The sequence below is a fragment of the Lotus japonicus genome, chromosome 3 (genome assembly GCF_012489685.1).
Source record: "Lotus japonicus ecotype B-129 chromosome 3, LjGifu_v1.2".
NCBI lineage: Eukaryota > Viridiplantae > Streptophyta > Magnoliopsida > Fabales > Fabaceae > Lotus > Lotus japonicus.
In genome coordinates, this window is record NC_080043.1 from 97,029,750 (window position 1) to 97,049,801 (window position 20,052).

Consider the following 20,052-nt stretch of genomic DNA (forward strand, 5'->3'; position numbering starts at 1 on the left):
GTCATGTTAGTCGCGGTGCCAATAAGGCCGCGGATTTTATGGCAAAGTATGCTTTGTCTGGTCAATGTTTTGTCTGGATAGATGATGCTCCTCCGGGTTTGGAGAGTATCCTGTCCAGGGATGTTGCTATTTCTGAAGTTTAATAATATCATTGTCCTCTTTTCAAAAAAAAAAAAAAAGTGGAGTTTTTTTTTTTTAATAATTTTGAGTTTTGAGTTTAATTTATAAAGAAAAGTTTTACCTAATAATTCAATTAGAATTCATTAATTTATCAATTAAATTTGAAATGTCCTCTTCTTGGTGGGAATTGGGATGAAAAAATAGTTGTTTGTGTTTTTAATTTCAATGATGTCGTGGATATATTGAGAAATAATAATGATCGCAATAAGCAATGATTGAGGAATGTTATACTCAAGATTAAAGAGAAGGTGAATAAAGGATTAGAGTGCTACATTCAGGCATATTCCTCGTTATCATAATTAAGGTTGTTAGACTAAATAGCCTACGTACACTAATTTTAGAGAAAAAAATTCACTTCGTTGAATTAACCCATATAACCGTCTCTGAAGTGTAATCATTTTTTTTTTGACATTATAGCAACAAGCATGATGTTGAGAGTTGAGACAACAAGCGTGAAAACAGTGAACAACCCAACAACGATGAAAATTAAGACTGAGTAAATGAAAACTCGGCAGGGAGAAAGTGTAATGGAAACTTAGTTAAGAGAATAATTAAATGAAATAAGGAAGCTCAGTAAAATCATTAAAAACTCGGTCAATGAAAGTGCAATGAAAACACATTCAATAAGAGAAAGTGCAATCACTATATGTGATTACTAATTTATCAATGAAAGAAAAAAGTGAAAATAGAGTATAAGAGAAGTGACTCGAGGAGAGAATCAAAGAAGTGATAAGAAGGGGGGGGGGGTGGAGGAGAATAGAACAAAACATTCACTTGTAGAGCGACGACGGTTTGCAACGAAGGCGGAGGCGGCAACAACATGCAGCGACGACGCTACTTTTCCCTAAGGTAATAGTGACGCCTCTTCTCCTAGGGTTTAAACGCGAATGAGAATTTTGGGTAATAGTAATGAACATAAAAACCCAAATTACCCGTTTTAATTTGGGGATTTAGGGCAAAATTCATTTTTCCTATGACTTGTAGACTCAATGTGGAATCGCGAGTCTGTGTGAGTTTACCAAGTCTAGCCGATTTCAATAAATTCAAAGTTTGCTTGCAAGTTGATTTGTTTTTGACAACCTTGATCATAATACATTTGTATGTGTTTGAGCTTGCCAAGTTTTACGAGATGATCTCATATGTGCATTTGAGAATTTGCTCATTTTTAGTTTTTGCCAAGACTTGGGAAATTGTTCCTTATTTTCATATTTTGTTATCATTTAAAATTCGTGCCAAATCGCATTGGCAGGCGACATGTCACAACAACAATTTTGAGACACGGTGGTGCTGTTTGGATTTCGAGGTCTGGAACAGTAGTCCCTACACTGAAGGGGGTCGGGACTTGGTGGTGGTCTAAGTAACATGGTTTGCTGATGGATGAATTGAGTAAAACTATTTTAATAAACTAGTATACGATGTGGCACAAAACTGAAATCTTATTGAATGTTTGTGTAAAAGGGGTTTGCGCCGAAAACACATATCCATTAAGCTCAAATAAAAAATACAAAAATTACAAATATTAAGAAAAATTAAAGAATGATCATCATGTGAGATGAAATGATTTTCTTCAATACTGTGCAGCTTGCGTCGTGGGATTTCCAACAATGAAGGCGCGGCGGCGACGGGGAACGGCAAGGCGGCAACCGTCGAGGACGGCGGTGAGGCTAAAAGGGGCAACATCTTTAGCGAGCCACTGATTGACGAAGAAGATGGTTTGAGAGCACGGCATTTGAGGCCCAGTGGAAGTTACCTCCACACTATCGCAGAACCATCCATGGTGTTTCCCGGACCCATCGGAGGTGAGGTTGAGGCGGCAAACCGGAGAACCGATGCAGGGTCCGCGACCGGTGAAAATGTCCAGGTTGCCACGCTCGAAGTAGTTGTGTCCTTCAGGTTCGGTACCCCATGCCTTCAGGTTCGGGATCCAAACCGATTGATTCTTTGCGTCGTCAAGGGTTACGCTGATTTTGGAATCGGTTCCTCCTTTGATGATCGAACCAGTCTTCACGTACAGTGTGTACACGCACTCCTGGTGTTTGATAAATGGTCACAGTGAATATGAATATGTGATGGAGAAGAAAAAAAAACAATGTATATGGCATTATGTTAAAATCCATAAAGATATTGATTGTTTTGTCATGTGGGTGTTGCATAGATTAATTCCTCATTGATTTAGAATGAGGACGCACTATTGGGTTTCAAATTGCAGCTGCAGCAACGTAAAGAGATTTTAGATGGATTCTCTGCATTGTCATCGGGACAATAATTGTGGTCGCATCAACTCGCATTTGTCTGCAATTCTGTGGCACAACGTTAAATGCAACCACAATTTAAAACACCAATAACAATGGTAATTCATGCTCATAGGAGGCATTAGATTGTATGTGTTTGAGATGTGAGAAGCTCCAATGAAATGTTGCAGAACAGATCTACTGAAGTGGAGGGTGTAAAACATGCACTTACATTGGAGTCTCCTGCATCTACAGAAAGGAAGAGAGCTAGCATGAGAAAAGAGCAGAGGCAGCGATTCTTCATTTTTGTTGGATGTTCATGCACTAGGGAGTGACTCTCAGTAATTTGCTGTTAGATGCATATTTTGAGGATCCCGTAGATTGGGATAGGAAATAAGACATCATTTTAGGACAGATAATCTCGATTTCTCAATCTAGAAGTCAAGTCTGTTGTGAGCATTTGAAGAACCACATCTACACTATAAATTGTAATTTCTGTTTTTTTATTTTTAATTTTTTGCTGAAAAAGTAACTACTTGGAATTTTAGAGTAATCAGCATTTTTTGGTGACGAATAAAATTAACAAATTGGAGATCATGACCAAGTCAGAATAAAACAGAGCAACAAAACTTACTATTTTTTAATTTTAATTGTGAAACTAATTTTGATACAAAATAAATTTAGAAGGAATTGATTTTAGAAAGGATTGTTATTTCACACGACCGGCACACATGTTTTGGCTTTATTTTTTGTGTCCATAACTAAAAATAGGTGATATAACGGCTGCCGTCCAGCTAAACATACCAACAAAAATACAATCATCAGATTTCTCATGGAAGAGTAAAATCAGTGTGTTCTTGATGTAGCTATATTACTAAGTGTGCGTTTTTATTTATATTAAGTTGACCAAAAACACAGTAATTCCAATGATATAAAGAGACATAAATTGACCAAAATAAATTAAAACTTTGCGCTGATAGAAATATAAACACACCCTAAACGTAGTTCCGAAGGGGATATAAGTTAGATCGGCTCAAAAACTACATTTAACACGTTCCAAAATATAAAGATCAATGAAATTCTTTCTACAAATTGAGAGAAATTAGTTTTACTATGGCTTTGACTTGTAAAAAAAACACACTTCTTCTCCATGTGGTGCTGGAAATGAAAAGGGAAGAGAAAAGAATGTGGTGCAAGGAGAATTAATACGAAAAAGATATTATGACAATATATATTTTTTAAAGCAGAAATATTATTCAATATAATTCTAGAAATTGAGAAACAAACCTCTCAATAGACAAAACAACCCACAAAATAAGAACAATGCCTCCAAAAGACTAATAACCAAAAACCGACCCCACAAAAAGGAGGCAACTACTACCCAAAAAAGAGAGCAAGACAATCCCTTAGACCTTCGGCCAAACCCCAGAAACCCAGCAAAATTGTTCATAATCATCAAGAAACCTCCATCAAGTTAGAATTATGAACCTTACAAAAAAGGGTTCATAATCATAGCAACACAAAACATTAAGAAATTTTAATAAAACAAAGGACTAGAACTAGGGGATATAATGATATATATAAATCTAAAACTTGTCACCAACAGTAGTTCTAGATTCAGTAGTGATAAGGCAATTGTGGAAGGTAAGGATTGTAATCATGATGATAATTGTAGTAATGCGGCATTGACGGAAGAGGAGGAGGATAGTATCCTCCGGGATATGATGGCGGCGGCCGGGATGCAGAGGCAAAGCTGTGATCAACACCACCACTCAAATATTGATTCTCAGTCCTCATATACTGAAGCTCCACAATTTTCTTATTAAGTTTGACAATCTTCAAAATCTTTTGTGCGTCTATTTTCCCTGAAATGTGCAACATCCCTTTTTTCGCATCCCAATCATAGCTTATCCCTAAAATCCATATAACAAACATATATATTTCAATATTTCACAGAGAAATTAACATAAATGCTTCGATACAAAACATATAAACATATATCATCTACCTTGTCTTTTACCAAGAATTTTGCTCATAGTTTCATACCATCCTTTCCGGCTAGTGTCCAATTTCAAAGCACAAGTCTGCCATAAAAAAAATGGTTATATAGATCCGTCGGGGCAGGGTTTCAAATTGTGACCAGCAACCGCAATTGCGGCCGCAACGTACCCCAATCGCAACCGCGACCATAGTTTAAAATCGCGAGTCACTGTATTGCAGGGAACAAAATAAATGAAAGGAAATGCAAGAAAGGATCGATGCTAACCATATTATTCCTCATCCCTTCGTAGAAAAACATGATTGATGATGTCAAATTCACGGAAGAATCAGATTGAAAGAAGAGAGGATGCAACAAAGCAATTGGCAGTGAACACAAGCAATTTATAGAGGAGTGTTGTTACCGACATGAAGATGATGAGATAAGAATATTTTGATTCTCATAAATGAAAATGAGAAATCATCAAATCATAGCATATTAGCATACTAATTTAAGAAAATTAAGATCCTGACTAGCAAATTATAACGATCCAATATCTTTAATCTTTAACTAGTCATATTTTTTGGAAGTATCTTTAATTAGACATTGAAATTGAACCTATCTAGCCTCTGCTTCTGATAAATCAGGACCCTTCCAAAATTGATTAATACTCTCCAAAAAAAATAGATATGATTACCATAAATAGTTTACAGAAGTTAATTTGATTTGTATGATATTTTTGAAGTGTAAATGTAATTATGTCTCAAATTTTGTTGACTTGATTACCAAGCAACCAAACTTTATGTTCAACCCTATTTTTCGATGCTAAATTAATCCTTATAGCCAAAATTTTAACTTTAACTACTTGGGTATTAAGTAAATAATTTACAAATTTTATAAATATACTTTTTTAATCTATTTATTTTGTAACAGTAAATTAATTTTTACAATTTCATACTGTATTTTACATTTTTATACATATATCCTGGTAAAATTATATATTTGAATATGAATATTATCAAAGTAAACAATCATTAGTGTTATAAATATTACACGTTTTCATGTTTAAGTTGAGAAAATATAAAGTAAAATAAAATAAAGAAAATAATAAATTCTTATAAATTAATACTTATTTTTTTTATATAGAGAGCATAAAAGTTTAAATCATTAATTACAAAATTTGAACCCGAATACAACACACAATATATGGGGTCATTCGGGCTTTACATTTGGTTACAAAATTCAATAATAGATTAATTTCTATACACTCACAACGTAAATAAGTTTTACACAATCATTCAATCACATCACATCATTTTATCAACTATAATTAATTTTGAATTTAATAACATTTAAAACAGAAATTGGAAGAATGTGATTGAATGACTGTGTAATCATGTTTTTTTTTACAATTAATATTTTTTGAAGGACCCACTAAAATGTTATTATGCTATTATAGTAGACAACCCAAAAATTAAGGAAATTTGCTTTTAATCACCGTAATTTTGCCTTACTGTATCCAAACATGCACTTATTGCCATCGAACAATAACCTATTATAAATTAAGGAAAGTATGTTTAAAAAAAAAAAGAGAATAACAAAAATGATTAATTAAGATTAATTTTAAATCAAGTTCAAAAAAAAGATTAATTTTAAATCTTTCCTTTTGTTTAACTTAAATCAGGGAAGATACTGTAACCATTGCTCTATTTTCATTTGTCACTTTAATCTTGCTACACATCAATTTCCACCAAACAATGCGTGTTAAAAAGAAAATGTTAAAATGAGTATTGCATTCCATACTTTTTAAAGGAATGCAGTGTAACTTTGAATTTGTAAATACTTTTTAAGCCGTAGGACATTCGTGTACAAATAGTTCATAACATAACAGCACAATTGATCAACATCGTTGCATCATTCACAACTTTGTGAGTTATTTTTGCATTTTCTTGTTATTCTAACCAGTTGATGAGTATGTTTATGGATTAATGATTTCATTATAAATCATGGAAAGTATTTTGAAATCAAACCATATTTCACTTTTACTTCTCACTTACTGTGAATTGCACATCGAGAATGACTAAACCTACCTGATAGCTGGTTGCAGTTTTCATTGCAATAGCTGCAAATATGAGTAGAAATTATGTGTACGTGAATATGAATGAAATTAAATGGTAAACCAAGTTTGATTTAATGCGCCTAAGGGGTTAATGAAACATGGTCAGATCTTAAATAACTCGAGTTTTAGAATTGATTTTGTTGAAAGAAAAGCTGATCAAAACATGCAAAAGCCAATTATAAAACTTGCGCTCAATCAAATGTAAAAATGTAAAATAGATAATTTGACCATGAGCAAGAGCTATGAACTTCAAGTCAGCCATGGCCTAATTTATATTGTAACCTGTGATAGTCTTCAGAATGGAATGACATACCAATTTATGTACACCAGGCATTAACCCGTGCGATCGGGCTAGTCATGATATAATTTGTTCAACTGAATTAAAATTATTGTACATATCTCCAAGGAAATTTGTCCATAATTTACATGGCATGTACACTAACTGGGTAACAATCAATGATTATTCCCAGTTTTAATGTGCGCTTAGATTAAAAACAAAGTGTGGCTGCAATGGATCAATGAAAACCAACGATGGGGAATATGCCCTTGTTATAACTTGAAGGAGCAGCTATCATCTGAAAACCCCAAAAAGTACAAATCATCACAATGACTACCAAAATTGAACATCATGAAGCCCCATTTTGGTACCAGAGCAACAGCATATAGCAAATTAAATAGCATCCATGACTGTGAGTAAAAACATGTAACAATTTAGAGAACATTGCCCATAGTAGCCAGAGAGATATTCAAGTGCCAAATAGGGAGAACACACCGACATTTACATGATTTGTAACTTGGGGCACGATCACTAATGAAGCATTTAAATAATTGGAATGAACACTGTATTAAAATGATAAGAAAATATACATAATAATCTCAATTACCTTAGTCAATTGCTGGAGCTACCAAGGTCAAAGTCCATAGTGTAATCATACTCAATTGTTGGAATTACAGAGGCCATAAACTTCAAGAATAAAAATAGGTACCTGCAGAAATTAGTATCTGTGATTATTTGCCACATATATTGCAGTTATTGGGAACAGGCTTTGGACTTTTTTTACACCAAGGGGAGTTTAAAATTTCAGATGATGGTGACAACAACCGTATATAAAATCTTATGTTCAGATCAACATCAAGTGTGCCATATAATCCATGCTAACCAAATTATTATTATATTGAACTTAGTGACATCATACTAATTTAGGCCCAGCTAAGTAGGACCAAATTCAGAAGCATCATCCCAAGCTTAGGTCAAATAAGACTCTTACTGACTCATCGATTTCAGCACAACACACTAATGGGCAACCGAGTGCAGTGGATAGTTGATCTCTCCAATCAAAATTAAAAGACATCACCAAACGTCAACAAGAAACAATGCAGGCTATCAAATGATTGATAACATTATCAATTCATAAAGCAAACTTGTTTACAATTTCAATGCGGCAGCCTATGCATGTAGTTGCATCATATCTCAAGACAACTCAGCAATTGTTATTAGAGACATGAAAGAAAATCAAAGATGTCCAAATAATACAAGGAAGGTAAACCAATTAATGAGGAAAAAAAGGGGTCACAGAATGTGTCACCACTATTCACATCTAACAATAAAAAATGCCAATTTATATCATATTGAACAAATGTATCTCCAAATGAAAGCAATTATTTTAGTAACAAAGGGTTTATGTTAGGTTATGAGAGGGAAAGCAATTAGTTTGTTGAAAGAAGGGGATTAGTTAGATAAACACATAGGGGATGTGAGGCTGGAGAGAGGATTCACTCAATTTGTTGCTTTGGAAAACAGATTGTAAGGGGAAATCCTTCGAGGAGAGTCTTCTCTCCTTTCTATCATTCTTTTCATTCAATAATAATAGATTTTTTCAATTATAATTTCCGGGTTCCAAAATGTTTACTTGTCAACTTCAGGCTCAACACCACGTGACATCAACACATCAATGATTTTCTTCATCACTGCTCCGTGTTGACATGGATGAATAGATGCATGCTTCCCAGGCAAGTGAGGGTGGTCTTCAATTGTTACCTGCAGTATTTTTAATTAGAAAAATATATAGACACAAATTGTAGCAAACTCTGAATTAACTAAATGTATGTAGTATATATGTACATATGTACGTCCATAATCAATTGATAGCCATATCTCACCGTTTTGTGTGCATGATCTTGACTAACATCGTCAAGGGCAAGTTCTGGTTGCAACAGCATTCTTGACTGCCACAAGATGGAAGAAGGGATCATTGAAACAGTACAAGTCTCCAAGATGCATATAATTGGGAACAAAGAAAAGGGTTTATATTTTCCCCACATGATAATTACAAGAATCAAGTGAATAAAACAAACCTCATCATATCCAGTAAGCCACACCCGAGGTGTTTGATAATATTTATCATACCTGCAAAACAACCAAGGTTGACCTTTTAAATCATCGCCAGAGAAATTTTGTTTCAGACTTCAGAGATGATTTTTTTTTTTGCGATAGAAAAGCATGGCAGGGGAAGAGATGGACTGATGGAGTACAACTGTGAGAGGCCAAGACATAATCCAAGAAATAAAATTACAGCACTTTTGATTGATCATGAAATTTTATATCAAAACTTACGTGATGCTGATGTCATATGTGCGGGTTAGTAGGATATTGTCATCATCAGGTTCATGAGCAACTAGATATGTGGACTGAAGAGTGGCCTCCATACGACATAAGAAAAAATTAATGACATGAATCACAATTCTCAAATCAGTATCAAACAAATATCAGTAATCAGTAAAAGCATATTGTCTAGAATAAATAAAACTGATGAAGAATTCTGTGAAGTGCATTACAAATTAAGTAAATAAGTGGATTAGAGCTCACATTAATGTGTGTCATGAAACAGTCATTTAACTCAAATGATATCCTCAACCATCATACTTTTAGGTATGAATGAGAGTTGAGAAACTATGTCCCATGAATATGTGGATGAGGATTCTAAAGGTCATTGTAGGGCTCACTATAACGTGTTAAATCAAGATACACAAGTCTCCAGTTCGGAGTTACTTAGTCAGCAAACAAACTGGAAGCTTGTTTCACAGACTCAGTAATGAGTAATTGCCAGTAAATGGCAATTGAATTCAAACATATGAGTTCAGCAATTAGAGAAGATAATATATAGTCTTCCTAAAAGCACAATGAAAAGGAAATGGCATGGCTTATCAGGGTCTCATTTAAAAAAAAATGCTATGAAAGATCAACTTCAAAAGACTACTACACAAAACATTTTAAGACAATACATCTGCATTTAGCAAATTAAATATATCTACTGTCCTTTATTTGATTCAATAAAACTAAGCCTTTTAAACTGAAATTGATCTAGGACAGCTATGCCATATAGTAGTTATGCTTCCAAAGATGTGGTATGGACTTACAGCATCTGTCTCAATAACGTTGTCAGTTTCTTCAAACTCTGCCATATCTGGAATATCATCATCTTCGTCACCTCCCATGTAGGAATGAATTTGCTTAATGGGACTCTTTTTGCTGATTTCTAGGCTTTCCATAGAAGGTAAATTGTCACCCTCATCAGATTTTCCTTCTGAAAAAAAAAACAAATGCATAAAATCAAAGAGTCAAAGCCAGCCACATCACAATATACATGCCTCAAGTCCAATATAGCAACACACACATACATACACACCTTTGGGTTTCCCATGGGTTGCTAGCCACCCATCATGCTCTTCATCATCAAGTAGAACTTCCCCTCCAGCAGCTTCATATTCTGCTTCAATACATGCAGCTCTCCGTAGACAAGGCACTGTTGTATTGAGCATTGAGCAACATCAGATGTCAAGAACACACATATTGCAATTTTTTTCCCCTGAGATCTTAATCTTACCGTTTCTTGTGATTAAGAATTGTTTGTCAGATGGTAAATATGACTTCCTCTTGCTCGGTTCACCCGATTCCCTATGAATCAAACAACTAGTAAGGGTTTTTGAAATTCACAAATTCAATCGAATTGAACCCTAAATTGGAAGAGAAAAGGGGAAATTGATTGATTGATTACCATGACCAGGTGGGGCACTTGGCGACGAGATTATCGCCGGCGATGACGAACTCGGAGACACTGAGAACTCCTTTCTCTTTGAAGGCGGAGACGGTGCGGGGACCTGTGATTCTCTCGACGGTGCCTTTGAAAGCTTCGTGAAGCTTCTGAGTCAGCACCATCTCTTCTTCTTCTTCTTCTTCCTCCAAATTCAGAAACAAAGACGACGATTGATTTGTCTGTCAACACCAAATCAATCAAGTTTCCTTGTTGCTAAGGTTGTCAATAAGTATGTTATCATTCATATGATCATGTCTTGTTCTACAAATTACCTTTAATTTCTTTTTCTTTTTTTTCCATGGTGAACCAATCAAATTTTGAGATATATTATATCAACAAGTTAATTTGAATAACAAAAAATCCTTATCTTTTAAATATGAATAGTTAACCATTAGTGCATGCGCATTTTTCTTCTAAAAATTAAACAATAATAATTGCTAAAAAATAATATTCATGTAAAGATAAACATGACTTATCTTACTAACTCAATACATTCAAAGCTGTTACATATATTAACCATTATCTTTCTTGACCTCCACTTAACTTGTAAGTTGTGAGGAAATGAGATGGATTGATTCACATGTTAAAGTATTTACCTTTTCTTAAAATAAAAAATCTCAATATTTACCTATAATGCTCATTAGGGACTTAGGGTCATTAAATGAACGCAAATTGCACCGACCTCTTCTTTTTAGGTTTATCATTGTTGTATTGACTTTTTTAGATATTAACCACTGTTATTTTTATTAGGGACATGGGTTACCCTTGTATATATTGGAGAATTATTGGGTGATTCACTCATGAGCTAAATAAGGAAACTAATAAAGTCATATAATTTCCAAATAAATAATACAAATAAAGAAATAACCTAATGAATAATTACCTTAATTATTCTAAAATATGATTAAGATATTATAAAATACTTTAAGATATCATTTAGATGTTATAAATTTTTATTTTCATATTGTCCTTTTTTAGATGATTTAGTGAGAGTCCTTAATCACGTTTATTACAAAATTTTATCATCTCTTTTAAAATAAGATATTGACAAGGTATGCAATTATATGTTTATTATATTGGTAGAAAAGAGTAAATATCAATTACAAATATTATCAATCATCAAATTGATTTGATTATTTCCTGAAAGAGTAAGCAATTTTTTTTTATCTCACAATGATACAAAGTTAAAAAAAAAAAGTATATCAAACAAAATCATAGTCCTTATATGTTAATGCGAGTGAGTTTAATTCTGATGTTATTTACTTATTTTACATCAAACCAGAACAAAAAATAAAAATCAGTAACATAGGTACAATTTCAGGTTTGCACTCTGTTGGTCCAATGAAACAAGAAAACGGTTGAGCAAATGAGATAGCAGCAGTTACCATCTATAAGAGACAAGTGTGGAACCGTTTCCACAGACACAATAGCCACTCTTCCTAAAAAAAAATGACTCAAAGATACTCAACCTTGCGTGCAAAACTCGAAGAACTTGAATCCATACTCAACGATGCATTGCTGAAAGGACCAGAGGCTCATTCCCATGATGACATTAAGCAGAAACTCGCTTTCATTAGGAACCTGTTTTCTGCTGAAGTTGCTGCTGCATCATCATCATCATCTAATCCATCAAGGCCTCATCACTTGCACCATATTTCACAAAAGCTAGCCACACTGGAGAAAAAATTTCATGCATGTGGCGACACTTATGGTGGGAAATTCTTCAATGGAGAAGAATCTGACAAGGACTCTGCTTACTCTGATGGAGAAGGAGAAGGAGAAGGAGAAGGAGAAGGGGTTGTTGATGATGACACTGATTTGATTGTTTTTGAAGGCCAAGAAAAGCTTTTTCCAGATTTTATTGCTGAGGAGAAGGCCATTGTGGAATTTAGAGGGGATGAGAAAACTGTTGGCTTTGATAAACTAGGGTCTTTTATTTATAAGGATGCAGAGGATTTTTTTGCAGGGGATATTAAGGAACTTGTGGAATTTGATGGTGGTTTGGTTAGAAAAACTGAGAAGGTATTAGGGAAGGATGGTGAATTGGAAAGGGCAGAAGATAGAAGAGTAGAGAGTGGATTTGGGAAGACATGTTGTGCACTGGGTGGTGGGATTGTGATTGGGATGTTCTTGATGGGCTTCATTATGGTGAATCTTTCTGGTTGCTTTCATAATGTGGAACAAGCAAGCTTTTTAATTCCAACCTAAAAGTTGGAAAGCAACTGATGGTGATTTTTGCTTCTTCTCATCTATTCTATAACTAAATTCTTAGTTCTAAGATTTTTTCTTTGGTAGTTTGTTCTACAACTCAGTTGATATGATGTGTAGTTTGAATTTAGATCAGTTCAGTCTATATGTTTTATGTTGAAACTAACAGTGACTTGAATGGATGAATTTTGGATGCTTTTTCTTGAGTTTAATTTTGACCAATTGTTTGTGTAAATAGAAAAATTTATATGCATTTTTACACCGTCAAACAATCAATTTTTTTTAATTTAATAAAGAGAAAAAAATGATGCACTGAATATAGAAATTATTCTCATTAATTAATTGATGTGACAAATATATTAAACTTTAGTTGGTTTACCAAGTAAAAAATATTTACGCGGTAAATTTAGTAATTGTTCTATGTAGTTGTGTCGTATACTTAATACTTATTTATTTATTGGTAGACTCTTAATTACTTATTATATGGACAGAACCCGAAAAATTTGGGTAGGGGTTACAGGTTAAGCAGAATTAACCATCGCTAACAAGTAGCTAACCCAGTTAAATATCATTCTTTTTCACAGCCATAGCAAGATATTTGCGATTACATTTACAGGCTTGCTGTTATATATATATTTGTTACGTATCCTAGGTATCCTTTATCTTAATTAGACACTCATTTGTCCATCGGCAACCAGAATGGAACTATGTCAGAAACACAATCGAGATGAACATCAGAAACTCATTAAGCAGAAGCAGTGACGAAATCCAAATGAGCCCTCAGATAAACCGAATCTGGAATCTAATATGTGAGGAAATTAATGTTACTGTATCTATAATGAAGTTCACAAAAAATCAACCAAGGAAAAAAGGATGCTTTACTAAGAATGTATGAACAAAGAAATTGTCAATCATCCATGTCAAACAGGAACCGGAACACCCTTCTTGGCCATGCTATCCAGAACATCATTCAGAGCTTGACATAGACCCACAATCTGCAACAGCAAACCATCATAATGAAAGCTTGAGGAGGTTGGAGATGGTTTAAAAGGAAAATAATACGGCTGAGTTTTAGCTATTCATATTTTTTAAAAATAGATGTATGCCATAATATATCATTGAAAATAGATTACCTGCTGGTCCCAACGTTGCAGCTCTTCAGTGTCATCGTCAAAATGTATGATAGCTTCAACCTGAAATATAAATCATTCAAATGTTGAGAATAACCTTTTAAAGAGGTTAACTATAGGCTTGAATCTCTCTCTGTCCAGAAAAACACCTTATAATTGCGCTCAGAGCCGTCAATAACTATTTCCCATAACATCATAGTATCATACCCCCAAACCCCTTGAATTCTTATAAAGCAGTCCCACAAGAGATTGTAATGGTACTTCTATAAACTAAGAGATTGTAATGGTTATTTAATATTTATACCTGATCAATAGACCCCCTCATCCTATCCTCGTAAATCATTCTTGATGCTATCTTCTCGGCCTGAAAGCAAAAGAGATGTTCGAGAAAAAATCAACATAAATTGAATCCAAAAAACTCGTCCATGATCTTCTTATTCAGTAATTTACAAAAATGCTATTATCACAATGCTACACCTTTGATAACAAAAATTCATTATTTAAATCTGACGATTAAATTCAGATAAACCTTCATTACAAATAAGGAACTTTAATCAGAAACATGAAATGGGGAACTCAATAGAGAACTGTGTTTCTTTCTATAGGGGCCCCTGGTATTTATTGATTTTTAATGGAAAATATGCATAACTGTTGAGACAATATTATACCTTGTGAGGTGGTATCCCCAACAGCGTGCCTAACTCATCAAAACTGCGAGACAGGAAAAGAGATGGCTTAAAAGGGATACATAAATAGAACTAACATTAGAATAATGTAGCCATAAGGAAAGCAACAAACTGAGATTATAATTTCTCAAACCTGATATTAGTATAAAGTTTGCTTGCACTCAGAAGATTATGCTCAATCATAGCACGGTCAAGCACAGTAAAATTGTCAGGAAGAAGAGCTTTCTGCAGGAAAAGTAAAGGATGAGAATGAGACAGATCTACTATGACTTCAAAGAATATGAAGATCCAAACTAAACTTATATAACCTGATGTGGCTTCAATTCTTCTGCAAAAGCATCAATTTCTGGCTTTCTAAGAATCCTCTCCAAATACACCTGAATATGTAAGGGACTTGCATTATATGACCTGTGTGGAAAGCCTTACGAGAAAGAGAGGGAGAGAGAGAGAGAGAGAGAGAGAGACCTTCTGCAGTATAGGATAGATCTTCAACTTAGAACACCGTTCATCCTACAAGAAACATTAATTTGATAAGATTTAACCATTTTGCAAACAGAAATTTCACATTTGTATATTGTGTTATGATTGAAGTATTTACTTTGTACAATGTGGCAAGAACACGGGAACGTTGAGGTCCTGCGGCTGCCAATATCGTGCATGTAACAGCAGCAGATAAAGCTTGCTCAAGTGCTTCCTCATTAATCTCCCTGTAATATAAATAAAGTGCATAAGTGAGAACTGGCTAACAACCATAGCATGCCAGATATAGTTACAAGTAACATAGGATAAATATATTATGAACACATGCTAAATATATTACAGATTCTTGAACACTAACACGAATATCAGGTACACAAGTATTAATCATGCAATCAACCATCAGTGGAAGTTTGCAACTTGGATTGTAGTATCAAGCTCAATTCTGGGATTCAAAACAATTGTTACTTTAAGATAAAATCTAGGTTAAAAAATATATCATTATATTGGCAACCCAAAGAGACTATTCTTACCACAGAAGAAAAAGAGACATCATGACACAAAGAATCGAAGATATATATCTATGCAGAACTGCAGATTCTATTCATTCAGAAAAGAATGGTTCTGAAAAACCTCTGAGAAAAAAAAAATGAAAGATACATACTCTTCTCCTATTTGCCTTTTCTCAATCTGAGATATATCATAATATCGTAAGGCTGCTTCCAAGAACTTCCTCTTCATATCTAAGATCCTGGCATAGCAGACCTAAAGTAAAGAAGAAAAAAAAGGGGAATAAGATAAGGCTCAGTATGTATCTTTTACCCCCAATCACCCTTCAGCAGCTATCATTTTCAAACCTTGTACTTTAAATTCAGTACTTCATGCTGACTGTTGCTAACCAAGAATGATGCTTTATTGATGAAAGCTTCAGCATTGACTGCGTCATCATCCTGCCAAATAAGCAAAATTTATTTCAAATTTATTGTGATTTTGGCATGACACACACACACACACACATGGGTTTCAAACATACTCCAATTATTTTCCGAAGGATTGCAATAGATAGTTACTACTTGAAATTTGTTATGTAATCCCAAACTGTAAGTTACTGGTGTACTCCTTCTATAAAGCAAGTCAGGATATATTAGCAAACATTATAGAAAATCGCTAACATGCTCCTTATTTTTAAGAGGAGTATGTTAGGAAGTTGCAAATTGAAATTGGTTAATTAAGGTAATCCTAAAGGTCTAGGTTGTTAACATCATCCTAAAAACACAAGTGGCAGTGGGAGTATGCTAGCAAACCCCACACACTTAAAGATTTGATGTCGGTGTGTGTATAATCCATACTTAAAGAGGAACAAACATTCCCATACTTCCAGCATTATAATTATCCGTTTTATATACATGAGAGTATGAGGAAAGTGATCATTATCCTTATTGAAGATATGAAACAAGAATATGCAAGCCATATTTTAAGAATGCAAAATTTATAGATATAGACATGAGTACTTCACAATATAGTCTTAGCAGCTACATCAATCAAGTATGGATTTCCTTACACAACGAAGTAAATACCTCAAGATATAGACAAGCAATTTGAACACATTTCGACAGCCTGAATGTATCATCAATCACCCTGATAAAATAAATCAAAATAAAAATAAGTAAAAGAGAAACATTTTAAAATTTGGACAGATTATAATAGTTTACATTATCAAATAAATATGAGGGATTACCTCATTCCCGAATCTAGATCAATACCGCTGAGCATCTGAGCTGCTTTTGACCATTGCTCCTCAGATTCATAAAGTTCAGCAAGTTTCTCTCTAATAACTAAAACCTATAACAAAACAATAAGTGAAAATTAGAGATTGGGAACTTATTCATTCTACAGGATATAAGAGGATGGGAAAATGTATACATGAAAAAATAAAATGGACGATGATCAAATAAAAACTAAATGAGATGAGAGATTTTTCTTGAAGCAAGGAACGACTTCAATTACAGGTAAAATGTTTCCTCAAACAATATATCAACCTTAACACAAACTATTTTACTTGCTTTTGTTATCTCCACCTTAACAACCAATATCTCTACATATTGAAAACCTTGATTGAATTAGCAATAAAAATACTTTTAAGACAGTTTTGGCACGCATCACCATATTTGTGATTGTAATAGCAAAAGAGTGATTCTGCCCTCTCCCCACCACAACCTCACCACATTTATTCAGTCCTCTGTAAAATAGCACAAATGTTGTACCTAAAGTATCCAATTTAATTCTTTCTTTTTCCTCCACATCTAATGTATCACAAAAATTAAACCCAAACAAACAGGGAATATATGTTAAACTAAATGAAAATTAAAGTCACAATTGATTATTAGCAACGTGAGGGGGGAAACCGGAAAAGCATAGGCACTTGAAAATAAGTCATGTCCATGTCATACCCATATCAGACTCATAACAATATGAGGGGCTTCATGGACATTTTGGAGTTCGGACGCTCATAATTGTTCTTCAACCAAAAATTTACTTCTATTTTTTGAACTTCTATACCAGTACGGATAACAATATCACAAAAAATACATAAATGTGTTTTATTCGGTTCACAATGACTCGTGCCACCTTTTAGAATTCCAATTCTTCTTTTTATTCATGTTGTGTGTTTTCATATCATTCTAATTTTATGTGTTGTATGGTTGTATCATAGGCATGTAACGTTTTATAATTTTCAAAATTTGTGATGTCCCGTGTCCATATCGTATCATATTCATCTCTCGTATCCTATACATGCTTTCAAGTTATGGGACAGGCATGCAATTGCAATTAAGGAAGTAGCATACAATCTACACTTGTCCTATTTAAGAAAGACAATGTTGGTTCGAAGCAAGCACTACTGTAGAGCTGAAAGCATAAAACTCAAACCTGCTCTTCGAATGACACAACACGAGGCTGAATCTGAGTAAGGGTGTAATGCGCAATCTCTTTCTGCGTCCCAGCCCCTAATCTTCCCAATTCTTCAGCAAAAGTCTGCAGAAGCTGCCGTGACACTACTAACGGAACATCATCTGATAACACTGAAAAGACGACACATAGTTTTAAGAACCTAATATTGACATTCTTCCGTCTCGACGGGTAGTTCTCGATAATTGAAATCACATTTATGTTTGAATGTAAAAGCAAGAACAAACTAGAAAACCCTAGATAGAGAAAAAGGGAGTTTAACTGTGATCAATGAATCTCCGAGCCTGAGCAATATCATTGGATGAAATTACAGCGGAGAGGATTTGTTTGTATTGCTCAATCTTTTGCCTCTGGTCTGTAATCGCAGAAGCGCTCGCAAAAGCGCTCTCCATCACTGTATCACATCAAACAATTCATCAACAAAACGTGGTAACCGAATCAACAAAACCTAAGTTTCAATGAAATTTACAGTTTCTTCGAGATTCGTAGACAAGTCATAGCTTCAACATTCAGCAATTGAAATAACTAGGAGTGGAAGAGCAAGGGGGAAAAAACGCTAGTGATTAAGCGAGAGGAAGTGAAATCAGTGAGTGAAGGTTTACCTAACAGCGTTGTGTGAGTTGCAGAACTCGCTAACTCAGTCACTCGTTGGTTACTGCAAATTGGAATCACCGGCCACAACAATCGACTCACCTTCTTCGTCTTCTGCTCGCTCCTCTCGGTTTTTGTTTTCCGCTCTCTTTGCTTTTTTTTCGTTACTGTATATTTGCTCACCTCGCTCGGCCCAGTGTTTTCTATCAAAGCTTTTTGCAAAACTTTGGGCTTTGGGTTGGGCCTCACTATTAGTTTGTTATTGCAGGTTATTTCCTTTTACACATAATTTTTTTGACAAAAAACTAAAACATATAAATTTTGTTTTTGGCAAAACTTGATTTATTTGTAAAACCATCATATTCATTGACAAAAAAAAAAACCATCATATTCAACAAACCACCACTCTCCCCACTTACCATATTAAGAAACCACCGTTATCGAAAACCACATTATTCGACATCATATCGAAAACCCTCACCTCTCAATATCATATTGGAAATTTAGATTTACGAAACATCTACATAAACCATCTGATCGAAAGCTCCATCCCATGAGACCTCACCACTTGACAATAGTTTTGTAGATACAAGCACAGTAATCTTTTCCCCTTTTTTCCAATCCAACTCAAAGCGTAATATGGTTTTTGTCTATGATTTCATGGAAAGTAAGCACTAAGAGACAAGAGTGAAAGATGAGGCCGACCATGTCGTCGAGCCACTAAGGTCGCAATCGAGCTAGCATCTACGAAGGCTAAAGGGTGAAATCGCTCATATATGTAGAGACGATGAAGGCCTTTGACAATGACAAGGTTATAGTGCAATGTTTAAAACATGGTGGTTTTGAGTTGTGATTGGAAAAAATGCGTATGGTTATTATTGTAATCTTAATTTTTAATTGTTAATTAATCTTAATAATCATTTTTTGATATTTTTAGTTATGTAACTTGAACCGTTTATTTTTTTTTAGTATATCTAAGAAATAAATTAGCAAAAAAGTTTTATGTGTGTACTCATGGACCACTAGGACCATGGTGGCTCTGGTTCACATTAGTCGTCGCCATCAATATGTAAGATCGAAAATGATATTTACTTTAAAAAAATTACATTTGAACACCCCAAATTATTGGTACAGTAGAACATGATAATATCTTGTATCCATTAAGTTACATGTTCGAATCTATACTTATCTTCTTATGGTGAAATAAATGTAAGTCTATTCTATATCCTCTTTAAGCACGACTCTTTTCTTGTGGGTACTAGAGGACACCAGTACACCACCCCCTACACTAGTATTTTCTAATAGAAAGAAATGATATTTGAAGATATTTGTTCATGTGAATTTTGCCAAAATACTTTTCATTTTTTCCTCATTATTTGTGATCTCCAGGG

General features: G+C 34.2%; 3 protein-coding genes across 5 annotated transcripts; all 3 read right to left on the reverse strand.

The window, feature by feature from the left end:
- Positions 1–1,608: 1,608 nt before the first annotated feature.
- LOC130743098 (PLAT domain-containing protein 3-like) lies at positions 1,609–2,970 on the reverse strand. The gene is made up of 2 exons (XM_057595211.1): positions 2,644–2,970; positions 1,609–2,209 (listed from the first exon to the last, which is right to left on the reverse strand). Exons 1-2 carry the CDS (start codon positions 2,713–2,715, stop codon positions 1,748–1,750), a joined length of 534 nt encoding a protein of 177 aa, XP_057451194.1. The 5' UTR covers positions 2,716–2,970; the 3' UTR covers positions 1,609–1,747.
- A 3,753-nt stretch (positions 2,971–6,723) lies between these two features.
- LOC130747953 (autophagy-related protein 3) lies at positions 6,724–10,897 on the reverse strand. Of its 3 annotated transcripts, none has more exons than XM_057601018.1 (10): positions 10,564–10,897; positions 10,393–10,463; positions 10,195–10,311; positions 9,926–10,092; positions 9,123–9,196; positions 8,864–8,915; positions 8,669–8,734; positions 8,419–8,546; positions 7,393–7,494; positions 6,724–7,083 (listed from the first exon to the last, which is right to left on the reverse strand). In XM_057601018.1, exons 1-9 carry the CDS (start codon positions 10,722–10,724, stop codon positions 7,398–7,400), a joined length of 933 nt encoding a protein of 310 aa, XP_057457001.1. In that variant the 5' UTR covers positions 10,725–10,897; the 3' UTR covers positions 6,724–7,083; positions 7,393–7,397. The 3 variants fall into 3 exon arrangements, with proteins under 3 accessions (XP_057457001.1, XP_057456999.1, XP_057457000.1); XM_057601016.1 differs by having other exon boundaries at positions 9,123–9,208; XM_057601017.1 differs by having other exon boundaries at positions 6,724–7,195; positions 9,123–9,208.
- Positions 10,898–13,538: 2,641 nt separating this feature from the next.
- Positions 13,539–18,831, reverse strand: LOC130747954 (COP9 signalosome complex subunit 4). Its single transcript, XM_057601019.1, has 15 exons — positions 18,673–18,831; positions 18,333–18,464; positions 18,032–18,183; positions 16,842–16,945; positions 16,681–16,741; positions 15,961–16,053; positions 15,768–15,868; positions 15,225–15,333; positions 15,092–15,136; positions 14,935–15,003; positions 14,760–14,851; positions 14,609–14,651; positions 14,245–14,304; positions 13,944–14,003; positions 13,539–13,805 (listed from the first exon to the last, which is right to left on the reverse strand). The coding sequence occupies exons 2-15, from the start codon at positions 18,460–18,462 to the stop codon at positions 13,731–13,733; spliced, it is 1,194 nt and encodes a 397-aa protein (XP_057457002.1). The 5' UTR covers positions 18,463–18,464; positions 18,673–18,831; the 3' UTR covers positions 13,539–13,730.
- Positions 18,832–20,052: the final 1,221 nt, after the last annotated feature.

Coding starts and splice junctions, on each gene's coding strand:
- LOC130743098 (XM_057595211.1), bottom strand. CDS start 2,715: ATGAAGAATCGCTGCCTCTGCTCTTTTCTCATGCTAGCTCTCTTCCTT. Junction 2,210..2,643: donor TAGATGCAGGAGACTCCAAT/GTAAGTGCATGT, acceptor ATCAAACACCAG/GAGTGCGTGTACACACTGTA.
- LOC130747953 (XM_057601016.1), bottom strand. CDS start 10,724: ATGGTGCTGACTCAGAAGCTTCACGAAGCTTTCAAAGGCACCGTCGAG. Junction 10,464..10,563: donor AAGTGCCCCACCTGGTCATG/GTAATCAATCAA, acceptor TTTGATTCATAG/GGAATCGGGTGAACCGAGCA. Junction 9,209..9,925: donor ACGTTATTGAGACAGATGCT/GTAAGTCCATAC, acceptor TGTCGTATGGAG/GCCACTCTTCAGTCCACATA.
- LOC130747954 (XM_057601019.1), bottom strand. CDS start 18,462: ATGGAGAGCGCTTTTGCGAGCGCTTCTGCGATTACAGACCAGAGGCAA. Junction 18,184..18,332: donor TCGGAGATTCATTGATCACA/GTTAAACTCCCT, acceptor TCGTCTTTTCAG/TGTTATCAGATGATGTTCCG. Junction 15,137..15,224: donor TTCTTGCCACATTGTACAAA/GTAAATACTTCA, acceptor TGTTTCTTGTAG/GATGAACGGTGTTCTAAGTT.